The 22476-nt window shown below is 42.3% G+C and overlaps 1 protein-coding gene across 2 annotated transcripts in view; it reads right to left on the bottom strand.

Annotated features, from left to right (window-relative positions):
* Positions 1-2234: 2234 nt before the first annotated feature.
* The window catches only part of pbx4 (pre-B-cell leukemia transcription factor 4), a 38645-nt gene continuing 18403 nt past the window's right edge, over positions 2235-22476 (bottom strand). The window contains exons 3-9 of one of the 2 annotated variants that reach the window (XM_080724236.1): positions 14173-14417; positions 13270-13460; positions 12348-12483; positions 9872-10028; positions 6490-6593; positions 4699-4785; positions 2235-4006 (exon numbers count right to left, since the gene is read on the bottom strand). In XM_080724236.1, coding sequence (XP_080580362.1) covers positions 3914-4006; positions 4699-4785; positions 6490-6593; positions 9872-10028; positions 12348-12483; positions 13270-13460; positions 14173-14417 — 1013 coding nt within the window. In that variant the 3' untranslated portion in view covers positions 2235-3913. The remainder of the gene's footprint in view (positions 4007-4698; positions 4786-6489; positions 6594-9871; positions 10029-12347; positions 12484-13269; positions 13461-14172; positions 14418-22476) is intronic. The other variant, XM_080724237.1, reaches the window with a different exon arrangement.

A 22476-nucleotide genomic window follows, 5' to 3' on the forward strand; every position in this document is an offset into this window, starting at 1 on the left:
ACACTTTTTTTGAGAAAGTCTTCCTCCTAGTATAATCATAATAACTGATTATCATGTTTTAGGGGGGAAACAAATGATTGCACCCCATCTTTAAAATTAACTGAACATTTTGGATTCTTTTTTTTTTTTTCATTTTCAATTTTTACTGTACCAAAACGTACCGAAACCGTGAGCCAAAAAACGAGATACGAACCGAACCGTGGGCTGACTGAACCGTGGCACCCCTACATAAAAAATATATATATATGAATTCAACATCGCTACCAGTGTAGCAAACGTGTTTGTTGTTCATTAAGGCATCTTTGAGGGCCATTGATTGGACAGTCAATGCAGGTAGGCTCCTAAGTAAGAACAAAACAAATACTGAAGAAAGAAAATATCACACTAAATCATTTTTATTAGTTTTCTAATAAGAACACTACAATTTGTCATATTCTTCCTTTTAACTCTTTCTAGAACAATTCTAAAGTTGAGGTATAAAAGGAGTTCATACAGACTCACAAGTCTGAAAACAGTGGGGATTATATACAAGAGAAATGGAAAGACAGAGGTAGAGAGAGGGGTAAATACAAGGGAAAGTGAAGAAGAGGGGAGATACAAATATACTAATAAAACAAAGTAATTAAATAACATTTGGTGCTGTGGAAGTCATTCATAAGTACAGCCCGACTTATACCTCGTCATACAACAATGTCACATGACAAAAATGTCCGATCTACAAATTCATGCTGCAGGTGCAATGCATAATGCATTGAGCTTATAGATGTGCCATTTTCGGCACGACATCTTGTAAGATGGAGCATAAATTAGTCATGAGTGGACAACGGTCAATGCTGAAGACACTTATAAAAATGTGTAATTTGTTTAGTACAAAATCAATCCCTGCAAAAATTATGTCCTTTTCTTTAGGACTGCATGAATGTTGGAAAATAATTTGATCAAAGTGTACACTTACGGTGCTGACATTTGATCTGAAGGATGTTTATAACTAAAGCCCTTTTTGTGCATGGTCCCCTCATTTCATGGTGCCAAACGTATTGGCACCGTTACAATTATATCCAATTACATGGTGATTGACACATTTTTTTTTTAATTTGCACTGGAATCCATGGTGAAGTCTAATCAAACTCAGAGAACCAAAGAGCCATCTATACCTTCAGGCTGTTATGGTGGGCTGCTCCAGCTACTGCCTTAATGTCAAATGGCCCTTTTGTAAACAAACTTCCCTCCTGAAAAGCAATTAAGAATATTTGATAAACTATTTTAATTACAAGGTATTTATGGAGGTAGGGAGAGAGATTAACAAAAGTGAAAGGTAAGAATTGAAAAGTACCAGTAAGATAATCAGTCCACTGAGTAACAAATCAAATGCATATGAGAAACGTCTAATTGATCTTTCCACAGCATCAAACATTTTATACATGTAAACCCCATATTGTAACCCAGTTATGTAACAAAAAGACCCAAATTATATCCAAAAAGAATGATAAAAACAGAGTAATTGTGACCCCTGCGAGACAATAAAGGCCAAACAAATCTCACCCAAACAAAACATCAAAAAGGTTTATAAAAGAGGGGAAAAAAAATACTGAAACATTCCACAAACTGTACAGTGACATCCATTACAACTGGTAGAAAAATGGGCTAAAGATAATTTGGTGTGGTGATAACACTATTTGTAAGATATAGCCATATGAAATGTACGTAACAGCAAACAAATACTTAAATCTGGGATATACATGTGATGGACCTAAGTTTTGTTCTGTAACATCGTTTCAACAAAGTCTGGGTTTACATTGGGAGTCTTCCATAAGGCTTTATCTTATCAAAATGCTTTGTTATTCACATAATAGTTGGATGTATAAAATAGTTCAAAGGGTTGAAATCCAAGAACATCGGCTGCGGGGGTCTTGTACACCTGTTTAGATTTGAATACACCCAATGCTGCCTTTTTGGTAACAGAGAGAGGAGCCCTTGCCAATTGGCCAAATCAAATAAAAAAATTAAAAAAAACACTCTGGTTGACCAGAATCTGTTCAAATATAGGTATGTGAGAGAACATGCCTTCTCACGGAATGGGTGCTCAACTGCACACGATACAATCAAATCACAGGTGTGATATGACAAGTCCTCAATCCACCCATCGTCCTACAAAGTACCCACACCCCACCCACCCACCCCCAAAATTAAAATGAACTTGAGGAATGACAACACCACACACAGAAAGACACAGTTACAAATAGAATTCCCTCCTCTCCTCAAACAGAAAAAAGGTGGCTGCACACCTACTTTAGTGAGACAGAGTCATAATTACATTGTTGATCATGATATTTTTGGTACTATAGAAGGTTGGAGCGTGTTGCCTTGGGCCTGTGTGAGCTTACAGGTTTCAAGTTATGAGGAGATCCCAGTCCCCCCATCCATCCCCGTCTAGTTTCTCATTGGTTGGCGGAAGCACCCGTCGACTACATTCCCATTGAAATGTATTGGTGCACCAACCAGTTTGACTGAGTCGTTCCGGGGAACACTGTACACGCGCACACGCAGAAACACACATCATCGCAGTGCGTGATGCATTTATTCCTTTTTTTTGGTCTGTCTGATATCATAATACCCTTTCTTTTGTTAATAAAAAGAGAAGCTAAAAAACTTGAAGATTAAATGAAAACCATATTATCACACCTAAAAATCCTACATGCATGGAAGACGGTCACGTTTCTAAAGTCATGTCACATTTGTCTCAGTTATATAACCACTGCCCCCAGAATCTCTCTCTCTCTCCCCTAACCTGTTATTGAACTACTCTTTTTTTGGTGGCTGGTGCATTCTTGGTGAAACAGCATTAGAAAACAAGCTACAATCAAATAAAACTTGTTGAAAGAAAGCAAGAAGTAAAGTCTACAAGCCATCTACTACAACCTCTATTGGTTAGCAAAGAAAAGGGCTGTTAGTTACATCCACAGAGGATCATTTCCCTCCTTCCGCAGCCCTAATGTGTCGTGTCTGGACCAGATTCAGAACTGGCTATAGCAGTGACTCCCATAACTACAGTTACCAGGTAGAGGCACCCATGATAAAGGTGCAACAGTTTGTGCTTGACAGATCTCATATGTTTCCTTTCCTGGAAAAGAGTTGGAAAAAGTGGAGAGGTTTGTGTGTGAGAGTGTGTGTGAGAGTGTGCTCGTGTTGGTTGGGGTGCACGCACATAATGTGCAAATCTGAACTATCGATATACGTATTCACGTTAGAGAAGCCCCACCATAGCAATTACATCAAGCATTGAAGGATGGAAGATACAATGGTGTTATTGGTGTTTAGTTGCCAGTGGTGGTTCTTGGGAGAAACACAAGTGGTGACAACTAGTTGGGCAGCACTTTGGTACAAGCAAGGTGAGCAGAGCTCCCTAGTAGTGATCCTTGTCGGTAGAGCTCTAATCAAATGCCAACGCCTTGTACAGGTATCACACGGTTTTCCAGAGCAAAGGGGCCAGGCTCCTCTACCGAGGGAAGAGAGCAGAGGTCAATTAGGACATGGGCAGGTCGTGTGGATACATTGTGGGGAGTCAAGACGTGCATATACACAAATAATGTACAGACATCGTGGTCGTCTCACACAGCCAGGTCAAGTGATACTCAACAGGTTTATTAGAACCCGAAGATGGTGTTATCTGTTTTGACATCTGTCCGTCCTGGCCCTTTCTCTTCCATGTCAAAGAGTTACGAAGCACAGATTCCTCCTGGCTAGTGTCCAGTTGTCCATTCCTGCACTCCAGTAAGATGTGTGCATATGAGGATGTGTATTACAACTTGGTGAGTCTCTGGAGGTGGGTGGTCAGCAGAAGGTGGGGACAGACGGTAGTGGTCAGTGGAGGTGATGGTGGCGAGGTGGTATAGTGTTAAGGAGGGGTGCCAGCTCAGTTAGAGGTGTCAGAATGGACGCTGCCAGGAGGACCAAGAGGAGAACTGACTGACGGGGGGTTGGTGGCATCCTGCCAGCTGTTGTTAGCCTGCAAGCAACAGACAGAGAAAACACTTGCTTAGGTTGTCTGTCAAAACATTCAGTTTATTAAGTTATTGCTATAATTAATTTCTGGTGGAAGGATACGGAAGTCTTAAAAAAAACGGGGTGCAAAATCACATTGTAACTATGGTAACAATACTACAACAGCTGTTTTATCTCAGGCCAACTATGGTAACATTACGACAGCTGTTTTAACTTAAGCCAACTGATGACGGAACTTTCCAGGCTGTAGTCTGCAGCGCACACAAAGGCAGACATCTTGGCTCGTCTCAGAGCTTTGTTATCAAGTTACTACTCAAAGAGAACACTCTAAAGCCGTGGTTCCCAAAATGTTTAGCTCGAGACCCAAAGAAAGAGAAATTAGATGTTTAACCATGACCCAAACTAGTGAAACTAGCAGATCTATAAAGCTCACAACGCGTCGCTTGTAAATCGTCTATTTTCAGTACTTCTAAAACTTTTTTTTTTTTTACTTATAAAAATGTTTCGATTTTCTCATTTTATTTTTTTTATATTTTAGAAAAAAGTTTTAATTGTTTTTAATTGATGAAACATTTTTGGTGAAACTTAAAAAAAATATATCTCATTTCAAAATATTTTTTGTATAGGAAACGGGGTGGAAAAAAGTCCCGACCCACTGAATCATCTGGGAATCACTGCTCTCAAGTTAGTACTCACGTCCAGGTGGTGAGGGGTGTAGAGGCCGCTACCTGACAGCTCCTCATAGCCGCCCGTCAGGTGTGTAGCACGGTGCAGGGTATCCACCTATCAGGTAAAAATAAAACAGGACATTTTACCACTATTAAACATCTTTATGTTGGAACACAAAGCACTGGTCACCACATACAGTCTTCTTTCAGAATACACACAGACATTGGCTGGGCAGAGAATTGACAGCTTCCACAAAGCTCATGCTGCATCCATTAATGCCCATCCACGTTACCCCGTGAAGGTTTCTCCACTAGCAAGCTCAGTCATCTATTTTCACTCATCGGGTCACTGCTGCTGCTGCTTGACACCATGGATGCCCACTAAACATCATGATTCTCCACTTTGCCTGCTCTGCTCTTATTCCCATGGAATCAATTACTGCATTTGAAGCCAGCAGGCCACAGGACAGGTCAGGATTATATTATAGCCATCAGTGGGAACACTGAGCCGTAAAACACAACATCAGATTACTGGTTCCCCCAGACACTACAAAACAGTGTACTTCCACAGGGTACAGAGTTGTTTACTTAATCCCACTCTCGCTAAATTTCGGACCATTCCTACCCACGCTCCCAATGGTTTCATTTCTGAAAACTCAATAAATTTCTGCCCGCCACTCCCACCCGCCGTAAATTTCAGTGCCGTTTACTGCAGTATAATCCTGCAATATTACCATCTAGTACCAAAATATCCTGTAGTGATTCCTTTGGGACCGCAAAACATTACAAACCAAAACATAGAATGAGAGAGAGAGAGAGAGCAAGATAAGGGCTTGTCTGGACAACTGCCTGACAATAGGTTATTATATATACCTTATGCAACAATGTTTTGAAATGACAAATTCTTCTGTATTTAGCCATAAGATAAATGTGTTCATATTTAGCTAAAGTAAGCCACACATGCGTCAGGTGTGCTATAACCGGTTTATTGCTTGCCGGTGCAGGACTTTGGGGGGGCGAAGGTTTTTTATTATAATTTCTTACCGGCCCAAAGATATTTAAAAACTACCGAAATAATATCCACAGCTCTCACAGCATCCCGCTCCTGATGCAGAGCTCTAGTACAGGCCATGGGTACAACGAACACACCGTAAAGGCCAGGGTACCACTAACACAGAACAGGGTACAATTTACAATTTAGGGTGGCATTTAGCAGACTTTCTTAACAGAACAACTTACAGTAAGCAAGGAAAACACTAGGTAACACATCAAATGCATCTACATCGTAATCTAGGATCATAGGTAAACAAGAATCTATCATCAGTCTAAACATAATCAGTCTAATATAATATCAACAAATCTACAATCAATCAACATTGCAACTATACACACTAAAAGGATGTCAGGGTACCACAAACAAGGGGCACAGGGTACCACAAACACAGGGTGCAGAGTACCACAAACACACCGCACAGGGCACCACAAACACAGGGTACAAACACAAAGGTGGTCATATCTGAGGAAATATAATGTGCAGAGATGGAATGGTTTTGAGATGGTCTGAAGGGAAAGATAAACACATGCACCAGTAGTTGTGATGGGCTACCATGTTCCTCGGAGGGTCACTACTACACTGGCTAGACGTAGACGGGTCAGGGAACCACAAAACGCAGGAAGGGGATAACGGTAATTAAAGGGCAACACATGGGGTGAGGTCGGGGCAAGAGGGTGCTATGCTAGGGGCCAAGTGTCCGGGGACACCGGGGGGGGCTGAGTTGAGGGCATTGGGGTAGGTTCTGCAGATGTCCTTGTTGCGTACCTGCGGCTGCAGAGAGGGGGCCATGTTGAGACCCTCCCCGTTGAGTGAACGCAGGCCAAGGTAGGTGTCACCTGTGTGAGACAAGTTATATGACCCCGATGACCCTGTGGGGCAATACATGCAGCCAATCAGGCATGTCATGGTGCCCTGGGGTCAAAGGTCACCGGTGGTCACGGGCACTGATTGCCAATAATACAGTCACACCTCACGACCTCCGCCACGGCTTCAACATGAGATATCGATCATGTCTGTGTCTTATTTACAATACTGGGATAATGAACCAAAACATCCATGAAAACCAAGCGGTCCAAAGCCAACTGACCCAGATTAATGAAATGCCTGAGAGCCACTAATGCGTCACCAATGTCTCCCGGCACCAACGGGAGCCATTAGGCACGTCTCATTTTGAAGCCTTCCAGCTTATCAATCAATATGTACATGCTCACATAAACTCTTCAAGTGCATTTCCACAGATTAACCAAGCACATTTACTCAGGTATCAACATTTCAATTTTCGTGGCAGAGTAACACTTTTGTTTTTATTTTGACGGTTTTGAGTGAATATTCTAGTCAAATGTTGACTCCACTGACTTGGTGAAGTTCCTCCATCATCAGAGGTCGATATTGTGCTCAGGTGTTTGACTGACAGTTATGGAAGACAATGGGGATTTAACCGTGGACATAAACTGATCACAACATGCTCCATCTATGAGTAAAATAAACTGAGTGAGCACCTACCTGCTCCTATCTGCAACTTAGCAAATAGAGGTTACTATTATCAGCTTGTGTGTGTGCGTGTTACCATTATCAGCTTGTGTGTGCGTGTTACCATTATCAGCTTGTGTGTGTAAGTGTTACCATTATCAGCTTGTGTGTGTAAGTGTTACTATTATCAGCTTCTGTGTGCGTGTTACCATTCTTAGCTTGTGTGTGCGCGAGGATGTAAAGACCCGACATTGCACTACAAATAGCAAGCAGGGTGACACATCATTACACATAGCAAAATGAGCAATGAGGATGATTGACAGACAGCAATCAATAACCAAGGATGCCGTTTTTAATTTCTGATTTCTGTAACACAACCTTGAGTATCTGCCAATACCGGATGGCAATCCAATACCTTTTTTCCTTCCTCTTAAAACAACAAGCAAGCTGTTAATAAGCCGAAATACTGCTGTCAATCCTAAAAGCACTCATTGAATAGGTTTAGCTTTACTCCACTCTAAGCTTAAAAGACCAGTCCACACAACTGACAGGACAAACGACTGTGCTAATGACTAGCTACAGTTATCAAGTGACATATGCTGCAACGGTACTTCTCGTTATAGCATGTCACTGTAAGAGTGGCTAAAACACTTTGGGGATGTTTCAGGCTAGATTTGTCAATCGATCTTGTCAGATTATAACTTAAAATGTATTTATTTTTAAATCGACAACTGATACATTGTTTTTGCCCAGTATCGGACCGATACTGACTAACATCTAACACATCCCTATTAAGGATTAAATGGATAATGGACTAAGGATGAAATGGATAAGTAATCAATGAAATGTATGGCCAAGTATTATTTATGGATTTTAGCAATTGGTTGTAAAATCCATGAAGATCAATATGGGCTAAGCTACATCCAAAATGTTCAATCAATATGGGTCAAGCTGCATTCACAATGTTCTGAACATACACTTAGGGAAACAACAAACCAAGAGACAAAACACACATCACAGGTTCGATGTACTACTAAACTCACATGCAAGCATAGACTTAAGGTACCCCAGACTGCACAATAGGTTAGCTATACTTTGAGTGAAGTCTCTTCTGAACCACATTAATAGTAGTAAGCTACTTTAACAGAGACAATCATAGCCAATCGCTGTTTTAGTCAATGTTGGTTAATCTTTTTTAGTTTTCACTTTCTCTGACGAGTACAATGGATACAAATTGTGTGTTTATATCACAATTATTTAAAAAACAATTTGGCATTTAATGTATGATTAGTTTACAATTCGAATGGGTCAAATCACCAATCAAATCCTTCCTTGCATGTCTTGAATGATCGTGGTCAAATTTTGAATGATCATGCTCAAATAGGTGATCTTAATGGCCAGCAGGTTAAAAATGCCAACAAAATCTTTGAGCACATTTCTGCCATCTTGGTGTGTTCATTGTTGACACTACATCTTTGAATAGGAAGCCAAGATAAGGTTCTGAAAAACATCACAGTTCTGAGCAACAGAACCATATTGTAATAACTAGAGTAGATAATTGTGTCAAAACATATTGTGCGGTCAGTAAAAAGAAAAGCAGTCAGGCAGGAGAACCTTTGGAATTATGTTAATTGTATTAAGCAAGAACACAGACAGCAGATCAAATATATCAAATAATGGCGTAAAAGGTGCAAAGTTAAGCCCAGCTCTGGAGCTACCCAGCTGTCATTCAAAGTCATGAAGAAAGGATGTGGTGACATTATGCATTATGTCCATGTTAGGACAATATATCGACATTACATCGATATTTTGTGAAAGCAGCAACAGTCACCCCCACAATTATTGAGGTATTTGGTAAAGAAATAGTGATATTTGATTTTGTCCACATATCGTCCTAGTTAGCATAGTTACTAAGGCCTGCTCTGCTTCACGTTGTTGGCCAGTGCAAATCGCTCATTGCCAGTCAGTTGACGTGACATGAAATAGGATGAGTCAACCCGGCTTCACACATGCATGTTGTGTGCCAGCTGGCCAGCCGGGCCGCAAGATCCAGTTTCTTGTGCAGTGTGGGGTCGCCTCAGGGCAGGAAGGGACTCTGATCACATGTGTTTCATCAGTCTAATATGAACTAAAAGCAGTGGTTCCCAAACTTTTTTAGCCTGTGACCCAAAAAGAGACATTTGCCCCGGGACCCAAACTAGTGAAAACAGCAGATCTGCAAGCTCACAACCCTGTCGCTTTGCGCCACGTTGTGAGCTTGTAGATGATCAGCTTTCACTACTTCTTATTTAATATTATATTTCATATATGGAATGTTCTTAATTGTGTTTGTTTTTTGTTTGAAAATGTATAAAATTCCCAAATTATTTTTATTTCTAAAAAATAAAATGATACATTTCAAAAGGTTTTCCATCTTGTGAAATTTACATTTTATTTTTGTATGAAAAGAAAATGGGATTTTTGTGACCCATAAAAATTGGTCCGTGTCCCAGTGTTTGGGAAACGGTGAACTAAAGTATTGAGCGTGTGAATGTGTGAGTTTGTGTGTGAGAGTGCGTGTGCGTGTGTGCGTGTGTGTGTGTGTGTGTGTGTGTGTGTGTGTGTGTGCGTGTGTGTAGAGGCACTGAGGTCCAATAACAAGGGGAGGGCTATGAGAGACTAATGGAACACGTGGTACCTGAGTTGGGCGTCGCTGGAGAGTTTGCCTGGCTAGCCTGCGCCGACACATTGGCAGCATCCACCGCTGTTTTAACTGCGTAGAGGTTCGCTTCCTCCTGGAACTTACCAATGTTCTTCTTGTAGCGTATTCTCTTGTTGCCGAACCAATTAGAAACCTGAGGAAGACAGAGATGAGATGTAGACATTCTTTTTTTCTTCTTCTCCTCCCAATTAGCCAGTAGCTATGCCCCTCCCAAAAAGCTTTTGTCCAATGCTAGCTTAGAATAACTTCCTGCTTGCCAAGGTTTGCCTTGGCAACAGCCTTGGCAAGCTGCTGGTTGCTAAGCTAGCATTGGACAAAAGCTTTTAGGGGAGGGGCATAGCTACTGGCTAATTTAGTCATCATGCCAATTCCATATTCCCCATGTATTCTAGTCTATTGTCACTTCCACCTCCAACACATAGTATTTACAGTATTACCCGAATACCCGTTTTGCTTCCAAGATCATCAGACTTCCCACACCTGCTTAAATGAACAATAATGCCATCACACGCTTTCAATAACAAATTACACTGATCACCCCCTGTATCGCTACTTCGACCTCATGCCATCAGGGCGAAGATACAGAACCCTGAAGTGGAAAAAGGTTAGTTTTAGCAGAGTTTTGTCCCCTCAGCCATTGCTGCATTAAACAAACTGCCCGGCCCCAGTCGATAGAATGGTTTTCTCTGTACAGTGGTGACCTCATGTTTTATCTTTGTTGTTTTGTGTTACATGGTTATAGGGCTGGGTGCAATAACCAATATCGCGGTTGTGTAATGCATATCGCAGTGTCGAGTTCAAATCCGCGATTATTTTTATAACTAAAGATATTATTTAAAAACACTTTCTAGCTTTGTGGATGACACCAGAACTATGACGACAGTTATCGTTATAGTGCTGGGTGTGAACTTCCCTTGAGACCAGTCCACACCAATGCAACTAGTCGCAACTCTTTGCAACAAAACTGTTGCATGCAACTACTTGCAACCATTATCCCCAATAGCTGTTGCAAGAAGCTTTCAATGGAGCTTTTCAACTGGGTGCAATAACCGCAACACATTCGTTGTGTAATGCATACTGCTGTATTTTGTTTAGTTTTTTTCTCGTTCAAAACAACTTTTTGGGGAAGATACAGAGATACCGTCATACTGTCGATAAACAGTGACTAAAAATCCATACCGCCCCAGCAATGCAAGCAGGGGAACACGCCATTGTTCACAGTTCTGCTTCCTGATTAACAGGTGCCCTGAGCAACCAGTAGGACTCTGTAGTACAGTGACAAAGACCACCCTCCCCGCCCAGTGAGACTCCCCTATTGTGGAATGCCTGGCCAAACTAATTCAAACCATTAGTCTCCGCTGTAGTGGGCAGGAACATAACCACTGTGCCATCCGAGTGCCCCAGATGTAGACAATTTTACACTTAAAGCTATACTGTGTAAGATTCTCAACTAGTGGTCAGTAGCCATATAGCAAACCGCGGTCGCGTTCGCGTCTTTCGCCCGTTTTTCGTACCTTCACACCCCCGCGTCTGCCTCCACAACGCCGAGAGCTATCTTTGGAGGGGTCCCTGGTTCCTGTGCGTTCAGGCATTCCGGAGAAACGGACTACTTCACCCTGCCTGGTAGGCGAGATTACCTTTTGAGTAAAGAGACACACGGGCGACTACAAATATGGCGACCCCACTTCAAGATGCGCTGTGATTGGCCGGTAGTGTACCATGTGTGCATGATCGGCGATGTGATTGGGCAACGTATACACAACGTATACAGATGATGCAGATTACGTCAATTTTGCGCGAAATCCGGTCCACGGCCAGGATCATAGAAAACATATAAAGAGAAGGCTTCAGAAGCTGAAAATAACGGAGTGGGTGTTCTAAAACTTTAGCGATTTAACAGTTAGGACAATTTTAAGATTTGTTTTATAAAAAAAGTTACATGGTACAACTTTAACAATTAAGTGTCCTAGACTGATGTTTTGACCACTATTTTGAGTGGGAAAAGGTCATTTTATTTTATATAATCACTTATTTGTGAGCTTGGAGATCAGGTATTTTAGAAAACATTCGCCTATGAATTGCTCTAAATAGGGACACCAGATTGAAAGACTGACGAGATTGAAACCCTGACGAGCACAAAGAGTAGAGGAATTTTGTATAACACGGTTGGTTTTATTGTGAAAATTGCGAGGCGTTGTGAGCGTGTAGATCTGCTATTTTCACAATTTCTGTCTCTAATATTTGACAATTTGGCCAATGTTTAATTTGTCATTTCAGATAACCAAAGACAATGCATAGGTATTTTTCCAGGACCTTCCAGGACCCTTGATCAATTCCAAAACATTCAAAAATATCTTTTAAATAAGTAATATCTCCAGGAATTTCATGACTGTGGGAACCCTGGAAATAATAAAAAACCAGTGATCCAGAGTGTATTGGCTGTGCTGCTCACCTGAGAGACTGTGATCGCACACTTTTTGGCCAGCTCCTCTTTGGCCTCCTCACTGGGATAAGGATTGGACAGGTGGGAGTAGAAGTACTCGTTTAGCACCTCCGTCGCTTGCTTGTTGAAGTTACGTCTCTTACGCCTGACAAACAAAAAAAAGACAAGATGCAAATGACCGACAAGCATGAAACGCTATCTGCTGTATAAACTTTGGCCACCTCAACGTGTTCACATCCTTTGGAGCTGTGGCGCAGAACTGACAGCGTTTTTAGCACTGCCTCTAATTACTGACAGACACACAGATGTGTTTCTTGAGAGCCAAAATAGCAGGCCTTGTGGTTCTGCCTACATCACTGGTTTACGACAATGTCTAAATCAGGCTTAACAGGGGCTTTTCATGTCACTGATCCGCATTTTGGCTTTCATTTGGCCATGATCTCTATTTCCCCCCTCCCCCCCCCCCCCCGTTTCAAATATTTTTATTAATTTGCTTTTAAATATCAGGACAATGCCCCCATTTAAAATGATTCTGTCAGATGAGTTTATTTTATGTATTATTATAAAATATTGTCTAAAAGTCATAATTATACAATAATTTTAGTATCAAGTCACTCATGCTTTTTTGTATTGTAATTAGTTGAAGTGAATTAAATGATGGGAAATTTACCAATTAAACCCCAGGTTCTTAATTAACCAGGGTCCTCCAGAGGGCCCTCTACACCAAACCTCAAGCCGATTTAAAAGCTCATAACGTGTTGCGCCGCCTTGTGAGCTTGTAGCCATTTTCACAAAATGTTCCCGAATGGGACGCTAGGGTTCACGTGGTTAAGAATCTGACTCGAGAACCCCACTTTGAAAACTACCGATCCAACCCCCACAGGCAGTGGAAACAGACGTCGCCACCATTCATCCAGGCACACGGACAAACCTGGCATCTAGGAAGCGGGAACGCAGGATCATGACGGCCTCGCAGGTGCTTTGCTTGAGCTGCATTTGGATGGAGCTGAACTTGCGATGGATGATGGCCACCATTCGCTCAATTTCCTTTGGAGAGATGGGCCGTGTGCGAGACTGCTCCCTCAGCAAGTTCATCACGTGGTTGGTGAACTCACTGCATGCCTGGAGTGACAAGGTAGCGAGAGGGACTTTGTTATGGAGAAGACAAGGAGGGCTGGGCAAGATATCAATATTATATTGATATTGTGATATGAGACGGCAGTCTGTCGTCACCCAGGCGAATGCATAAACATGCCCATGTGCACGCGCTTCTCACCCTTAGGGCGTCTTACTAGTTATCTATCGATATTGTGATATTATCACAATTTCGATAGAGGTATTTGGTCAAAAACATTGTGCGATAAGATTTGTTTCCATAACACCCAATAAAGACAGCCACCAACCAACCTTACCAAAAATACACAGATTTACTGGGACCCCCCACCCTGACAAGCACTAAGTGTTGAGGCATTACATTTTGTATTACACGGTTCTATTGTGAAAATTGTAGATCTACATGCTCACAACGCCTCGTGTTGAGAGGCATTGTGAGCATGTAGATCGGTTATTTTCACAATGTCTGCCTCTAATATTAGACAATTTGGCCAAGGTTTAAATTGTCATTTTAGAGGTATTAAAAAGTCCTTAAATTGTCACTTTAGAAATGTGCAGATAGCCTCTATACACTTAAACTTTATGTTGGTTTGTTTACTGTTGAGTGAGAAAACAACGTTGCACATTAAGTTAATCTGGGGAGCCCCCCCAAAATAATTTTGGGACCCACAGGTTGAGAACCACTGGTATAGCATAGCATGTAGTTGTAGAAGCTCCGTACCTGCTCGTATTTCTCCAACTCAGAGTGGTATATCTGGCGGATCTGGGCCAGCTTGGCCCTGTAGTCAGAGTGCTCGATGCTGCCGTCGTTGGGCGAGCCCCCGGCCGCCGCTGCAGCAGCTGCCGCCGCCGCCGAGCCTCCGCCCTTCTCTGGTCCCGACACACCCTCTGCCAGCAGCATGTTGTCCAGACGCATGATCTGAGGGTCCGGGGGGTCCTCCTCCTGCACGCCTCGGATACTTAGCACTAGGAGAGGAGAGAGGAAAGGGGCTTTAAATATGAGTACGGTATATTATAGATCAAAGTTCTCAAACTTTGAAATTTGAAGGTCTCCCCTTAACTTTGACAGTGTACAAATTGAACCACAGGTCCATTTATTTCCATTTGTACACTGTCAAAGTTACAGATTTAGACCCCCATAAAAGGAACCTAGAGTCCCTGAGTCCCACTTTGAGAACCACTGTTATAGACACTGACGTTCCACCTTTGACCTTTCATACCACATTTGACATTACAAGTATGATGCTGCCTTTAGCCGATCCAAAAAACATATGACAAATTGCCAAAAATAGCAGATCTACAAGCTCACGAAGCGTCGCTTTGTGAATGATTTTATTTCTTTGTTTTAAGTTTTGAAAATGTGCCCAAAATAAGGATGCCAGGGTTAAAGTGGATAAAGTACTTTGAAAGCAGAAATGCCAGCCAAGGTTTTTTTTTTCTTTTTTTCTTCCTTTCTTCGCCCTCAGACCAAAAGAGCAGGCTAATTCTGTGGGCTCTCTAAGTCTAAAAGGGTGCATGGGAGGACACCTTATCAATGCTAAAATTGTGCGGACCTGTCAAAACCCAGGCAACGTTCCCGCCTGTCCTGAGTCACGGCAGAGTCAGGCTGAATCCTCAATGAGCTTAGTTTATACCGTTAGCTCCCGTTATATTCCAAACAGCAGAGGGCAGTGTGGCCCCTCAGTGGCAGGCTGCCAGGGAGAGCGTCACATGAGGCATGGCACTAGTAATGGGAGTGCATGTGCTGTCACTATGAGCCCCGCTGGCCATAAGTATAGCTTTCAGCCGCTCCACTCCACCACTGTATTAAACCAAGACCTCTGTCAGCCTGCAGCCATGTGCTCATCTCTCTCTTACACTTACAGACACACACACACACACACACACACACACACACACACACACAACACACAATACCTTGCACACAAACCACTCCTACGCTGAAAAGTTTCAAGTCTTTCTTTGCTGTAGACATTTAAGTTATCACTACCCTTTCTTCACTCATGCCAGTTCTTTTCTTTTCTCACTATTTACAAAGCTAATAGGAAGGAGAAAAAGATACTTTGCATCATAGCATTCATCAGTCTCGTTGATCAATAAAATATGAAATCTCAAACAGTTAAATCAGACAGACGAATATGGATGATGAGATTAATCCTAATGGAAACTCAAAGCCTTTGAGTACACCCCCTGGGCTTTGACCAAGAGGCATAACCCAGAGTCAGGTGAATTACTTATTTAGCAGCTTTGCTGGTTACACACCATCAACAACCTGAGCTGTCTTCAAGATGATAACGAAAGGTTCACCATTGAGAGTGCTTGCTCGCATTCAAAAATACTTTGCCAACCAAGGAGGGTTTTACAGTATCTTTGCTGTACTGTAAAACCCACCAATGAGAAGAGAATGGCAGCCAAGGAATACAACATGTAGTTTATAACAAATAACAGCTGTGAAATGTATGCATTCTTCACGTTCAAACTGTACCACAATGTCCACTTTCTCTTTCCCTCTTTTTCAGAGTCTCCTGTTAAGATTCAAAGTTTTTCTTTCTCCACCTCGGCTGGCTGTTTTTTTTTTTTTTTTTTTCTTGTTCTTTCTTGCCTGTTTCTCTCCCTCCACTTAGGTCTTCGTTCGCTCCGAGTCACATTCCTTTTCTCTTGCTCCCCCTTCTCAGGGCTCAGGAATGCAGCAGACCCAGCCGACTGAACTAATGACCCCGATGCGCCCACCAACACCACTCCCTCCTCTCTCTAACCCCTCAGTCGCTGACAGTATACCCATTTACCACATATAGGTACATACTAGTGGTGATAGTTTACGATTCACAGACTCATCGGGGCCTCAGCGGTTTTGCCGTCCTGTCGAACACATAAAGCTAGCAGGGTGACATGCCTGCGCTCCAGTGTCGTTTTTCCCCAGCACATTTTGATTTAGTTTCAGTCATAGTCTTTTGAATAAAATGTCTTTTAGGTTTAGTCATAATTTAGTCACCTGAAAGGTTTTAGTTTTAGTCTAATTTTCGTCGACTAAATATCATACGATTTTAGGCGACTAAATCTGCAGTTGATTTAGTCGACTAAAATGTATTTTGGCGGGCCTTGGTGACATCGTAATGGGTGATTTTACACTCGGTTGCATGCTGAAAATAGCAGATCTACAAGCTCACAATTGTGAGCTTGTAGATCTTCTATTTTCAGCACGCAACACCTGAGTGCAACCAAACAAAATCACTCTCTTCTCCACTAGTCCCTCCGTAACGTTTTAGTCTAGTTTTTATTTTGTTGACCCAATTGTCTATATATTTAGTCTTAGTTTTAGTCATGACCGCTTAGTTTTTATTTCATTTTCATCAGTGAAAACAACAGTTTGTCATAGTTTTAGTCAACGAAATCAACACTGCTGCGCTCTCATTTTGGCGTGGACTTTTCGAGCTTTCAGACCTTCAGTCTGGGTTGTCCTCGGCCGCGGCCAATCCCGGGGCCACCCTGTTCCTCCTGGAGCCATTAGTGGTGGAGGAAGAGGTCCATCTTCCATTGAGACATGCAGACTATGTATTTATTCATAGTTCATACGCATTTTTATACACTGCGGAGGACACCCGACCTACAGCCAAGAGGGTGACGAGGCCTCTCAAGGCTTCTCACCACCCCCACACACCCCCTCACGCTCCTCATTATGGCCCCCAGCTGTAGCCTAATGCCCTCACATTCTTCTAATTACTCCAATTAAGCCGTGATTACCCACAACTGCATTCATACACACAGTCTAAAAGGAGGGCCTAGAGAGGCTACGGTGACTGTTGAGATGATGAGTTAAGAATACTGTACCGAATAAAGAACACATGACATGGATAAGAGCATTAAAGAAATCTGAATTCTTCTACTCAACCAAGCAACCGTTGGGCCAAAAGAAAAGAAAGGCCCTGCAGGCCTGAACTGGCTGTTTTGCTTTAAATCAAACCAGTTTGGTTTCCATTTCTTATCAAGCGGGTTTTGCCGGCGGCACTGGGCTGTTTCACTGCACAGAGCAAACATGGAATACTGTACACTGTACTGTAAATTGTGATGCAGAAAATTCGCTTCACATCAAATTTATGGAGCCAGCCTAAAGCCTAATTTATACTTAACAGCGAAAACGAAAAAAACGGAAATGCTTAAACCTTTTTTTTTAAGCATCTTTTTCCCCGTTTGACACCACGGCCGTTCAACAGAGTATGAATTAGGCTCAAGGCCCACATAGCGGCATCCCGAAGCCGCTCTTTAAAAACCACACCATAATGCACACCCTGCTCTCCATCCTGGCTAGGAGTGTGTGGCGTTGAGAGACGGCGCAAGCAGCAGCCCCACACTATGAAATATTCAGGGAATCCTGCTGGGTTTTCCACTGCATACATAATCATTCTCATTTCTCTGCACACACGACTCGACTGATATGGAAAACACGGCCGTGCCGCCACGCGCAGACACAACATGGGGAGCAGCAGCAGAGCACGGTGGAGTGGAGTTAGGTGAGGGCGAACGACCTGAGCGACGGCGTATAGCGCTGTACATTAGCTGTAATATCTTCCACACATCGGGAGAGATGCTCCTTTAAACGTAGTCAGTATATCACCGCTCAGCTCGCAGCACATTGCTCTGTCCCGGTCTGTCTTCTCTCTCTCTCTCTCTCTCTCTCTCTCCTCCTCCTGCATGCATCCCCTTTTTCACTCTGGCCTCTCGTCTCTGCCCCACCACCCCACCCCAAGAACCCTCCCCCCTCCCGGCACCCCCCTATTCTCCCACTCCCCCCCCCCCCCCCCTCCTCCTCCCCCCTCTGTTCTCCATTTCAGTCGAGTTCTCCATGTGAGCCGCAATCCCTCATGCTGTCAGCCCCCCCCCCTCTCTCCCTCTCTCTGTAGACAGACAGGATTAGCATTTTAATTGCATCAGCTCCCTTGGGTATTCTCAGCCTTTCACTGGGAGAGAGCAAGGGAGCGAGAGAGGGAGCGAGAGAAAGAGAGAGAGAGAGAGGAGAAGAAAAAAGGTAAGGAGAGAGAGAGCGGGTGGAAGGAGAACCAAGGAGAATTGGAAAAAAAAGGGAGTCACATGAGATGTGTGTGTGAGAGCAAGCAAGAGAGGAGAGAGAGAGAGAGAGAGGGGCACTACAGAAATATACAGAATTCAGAGTGCAGAAGTGCCAGAGAGCGAGAGAGGGGGAAAAAAAAGATAGGACTGTGAAAACATCAGAGGTTTTCCTTTCATTACAGGCAGAGAATTCAGATAAAGAGAATGGGTCAGAGACAGAGAGAGATGGGTTTTTCATAATAGAAATATGCACATAAATATGCAAATATGCCACGGGGAGAAGGAAAAGAAATCGCTGTACAAATAAATCTCAACCACACCACTAAAGAATATGATAAGTAAACACATTGGCTGTGGCTGCATTGGCCTTAAATTCGTAGCCAGATGGATATAAACAAGGGTGGACGATACAACATTGGTCAGCAAAAAAAAGACAGCTGGGTACAAACCACCTTAAAAAACAAAAACTAAACTAGTAAAAACTACAGCTGCACCATTTCAAAACAAGAAGTTAACTCTTCACAGGGAATTAAAATAGTTTATTTGATGTACCTAGGAGAAGAGAAATGTTTTTGGAGCACCGGAGACAGATTCGGAATCCACAGGTTGAAACTATCCTCCAGGCAACACTGCAGGCAGTTTTCAAACTGACAACAGTGAGTGTTCCAACCAATGGTGAATACCAAGTTATTTTGAGAAACTATGATACAGGGATAAATTATCTTAAGGGCTTCACTCCAACATGCGGTAATAACTAGCATAGCTAACGTTATGCTAAACTGGCTGAGGCAAGATACGCTATTGCTAAGCCAATGCTTAAAGGGATATTTCATTTTTGGGGCTTTTATGCCTTTATTTGATAGGACAGTAGACTGACAGGAAATGGGGAGAGAGATGGGGAGTGACACGCAGCAAAGGACTCGAACCCACGACACGCTGTCAGGCATCAGAGCCTATGTGGTATGCGCTTGGACCGCTAGGCCAGTAGGCGCCCCCTACTTGGGCTTTTTTGAGCACCCCAGACAGTTTCTTGATTCAGTATTTAGATATTAATTTTAACAGACACGCCCCCTTCCTATAACTTCAAACTCTTTAAACATGTTGGATGGATTCATTGAAAACACCCCTTCTTGGTTCTGGTGGCTGACATTGTCCTGCATGAGGAGTAGAGATGGGACGATATGAAAATGTCATATCACGATTATTATGACCAAAGAAATCGCGATGTACGATATTATCGCGATAATCAAAATATCCCCAACATCCATTATCCATTATAACTTTTGCCAAAAAATAGCAGATCTACAAGCTCACAATGCGTTGCAACACGACGCGTTGTGAGCTTGAAGATCAGCTATTTTTTGGCAAAGACATTTGATTGAAAAAAATATGTATATTATAAGAACCTTTTAGTATAAGTACCTTTTACCAATTATAGAGGGTTTAAGTGGTACCGGATATGCAGCTTGGCAAATAAAAGATGAATTGATCCCAGTGCATGACGGAGGACGATATCACGATAAATTAAATCTCCACGATACGATTATCATGAGTGTTTTATTATCACGATAAACGATAATATCGCTTATCGTCCCATCCCTAATGAGGGGACGTATTTTCCTTCATTATTATTAGTTTGGGGGGAAAATGGCAATATCATCGGAACCAAGGACGGGTGTTTTCAATGAATCTAACATGGCTAAAATGGAATTTTAAGTTACAATGGGTTTATGTAGGAAGGGGGCGTGTCTGTTAAAATGTATCAAAATAAATCAAATGTCTAAATGCCGAAGCAACTTCAAAGCCGTTTTTGGGGGGCTTTTTAACGTCTACTCTGGCTTTTGCGAGCACCCCAGGCAGTGTTTAAGTTGCTTAAAATGTTGCTTAATGTTTGAAAAGTGAAATATCCCTTTAACAGTAACCGCAAGAGAAGATGAACCGACCAACAGCCAAACCGGATGTGTCCAAGGGTTTTTTGGCTCGTCTCCTAGCAACATGAGAGCGTACAACATGAAAGCATTTGGATTAAACCCATCCATACCATACTGTGTCTGCCTGTAGTCACAAAGATCTACTGCAGGGGGATAATCCCTCTCCTCTGTCTTGATAATAAATGATCATGAAGGTCTGAATAATGTGGCTGCGGACGACTCGGTGGCTTTTACTCAAGGACAACAGGTGGAGTTTGACTTCATGCCTGAGCCTGGTTGGATGTAATCAGATTTATGTTTTTTTCCACACAACTCCTGTGAGCTACCGACTGTACAGATAAATGGTGGCCGCGGGTGGGATGATATGATGTCTGATTCATACTCGCGTTTGTGCACCGTGTCGCTCGCTACAAATAGCTAATCTACAAGCTCACCGCGCGTATAGCAGCAGCACAACTTGTTTTTGTCAATACCAGGCTTAAGACACACAAGGAGTTTTGGGTGTGTGTTTTCAGATGGCCTAAAAAAATTCAGGTGATACAGCAACTTTACTTTCAAACCCAGAGGGTCAATCCGGATCCATATGCCTGAACTAGAGGTTTGATTCTCAGAGAGCAGACCAGTGTTGATTTTGTCGACTAAAACTATGACGAAAAATGTTTGTCGTCTACGTTTTTTTCACTGACGAAAACGAAATAAAAACTAAGCTGTGATGACTAAAACTAAGACTAAATATATTGACAATTTCGTCAACAAAATAAAAACTAGACTAAAACTTTAGGGAGTCATTTTATGTTTGGTTGCTCTCAGGAGTTGCGTGCTGAAAATAGCAGAACTACAAGCCCACACCACGTTGCAGCGCGACGCGTTGTGAGCTTGTAGATCGGCTATTTTCAGCACGCAACCAAGTGTAAAATCAGTCATTACTATGCCATCAAGGACTGCCAAAATACATTTCAGTTGACTAAATCAACTGTAGATTTAGTCGCCTAAAATCTTATGATATTTAGTCGACTAAAATTAGACTAAATCTTTTCAGGTGACTAAATTATGACTAAAACTAAATGACATTTTATTCAAAAGACGATGACTAAAACTAAATCAAACTTTGCTGTCAAAAACAACACTGATTCAGATTCCATATGCCTGAACTAGGGGTTTGATTCTCTGACCGAACCAGAGAGCAGACCAGCCAGGGGATTGGGTAGGAAGGAATTTCCCTCCATGTGCCCTCGGGCCCGAGTCAGGCCGGTCTCAGGGTATATAAACATAGCATGTTTTGGGGGGTTGGGGTTACGCTATATGCTGATAATCATAATGTTATACAGGTATGTATAAGTTACAGTTAAGTTACAGCATAAATTATAAAACAATTACACAATGAAACTAGACAGATGCAATTGGAAATTGCAAGTGTGGTTGCCGTGACGCAAATTTCACAAATTAATTTCATCTTACCATTTGAATTTTCCCATTCTAGTCAAAGGGGAAAAGTAATTCACTAATAAATTAATGGCCATATAAGTCAATGGATATAAATAAATGTATATAAATTAAACTATATATACAGTATAACGTATCTCTTAGCAAAATGCACGCATTGGTGTCCCGATGAAGTTGATTTGACATATGGCCCAAGTTCGTGCCACCACAATTGTGGGAGGAGTAGTGCAGAACAAAAATGCAGCCTGCAGCCCTGAGGGGCAACCACACTAATAATAAACAATATCAACATGGTCCCAACAATGCAGCAATGGTATGGGACCAGATTGTGCCAGGCTCAGACAAAGTGTGCACACAGGTTCTGGGTAGTTGTTCTAGCCTGAATATCGTCTATCTGTCAGGCAGAAACCTCGTATCTCCAAGTCTCAAAGGTGTACGTTTTTTCGCGAAGTAAAGCCCTGCTTCATCAGAAAAGGCTGTCGCACAACTGTAGTGAAAACAGCAGATCTACAAGCACACAACGCCTCGCGGTGTGCTTGTAGATGTGCTGTTTGGTTTGGTTCATCTTTTTAAATGATGAAAACGAA

Source organism: Nannobrachium achirus, assembly GCF_963921795.1.
Source record: "Nannobrachium achirus genome assembly, chromosome: 4".
NCBI lineage: Eukaryota > Metazoa > Chordata > Actinopteri > Myctophiformes > Myctophidae > Nannobrachium > Nannobrachium achirus.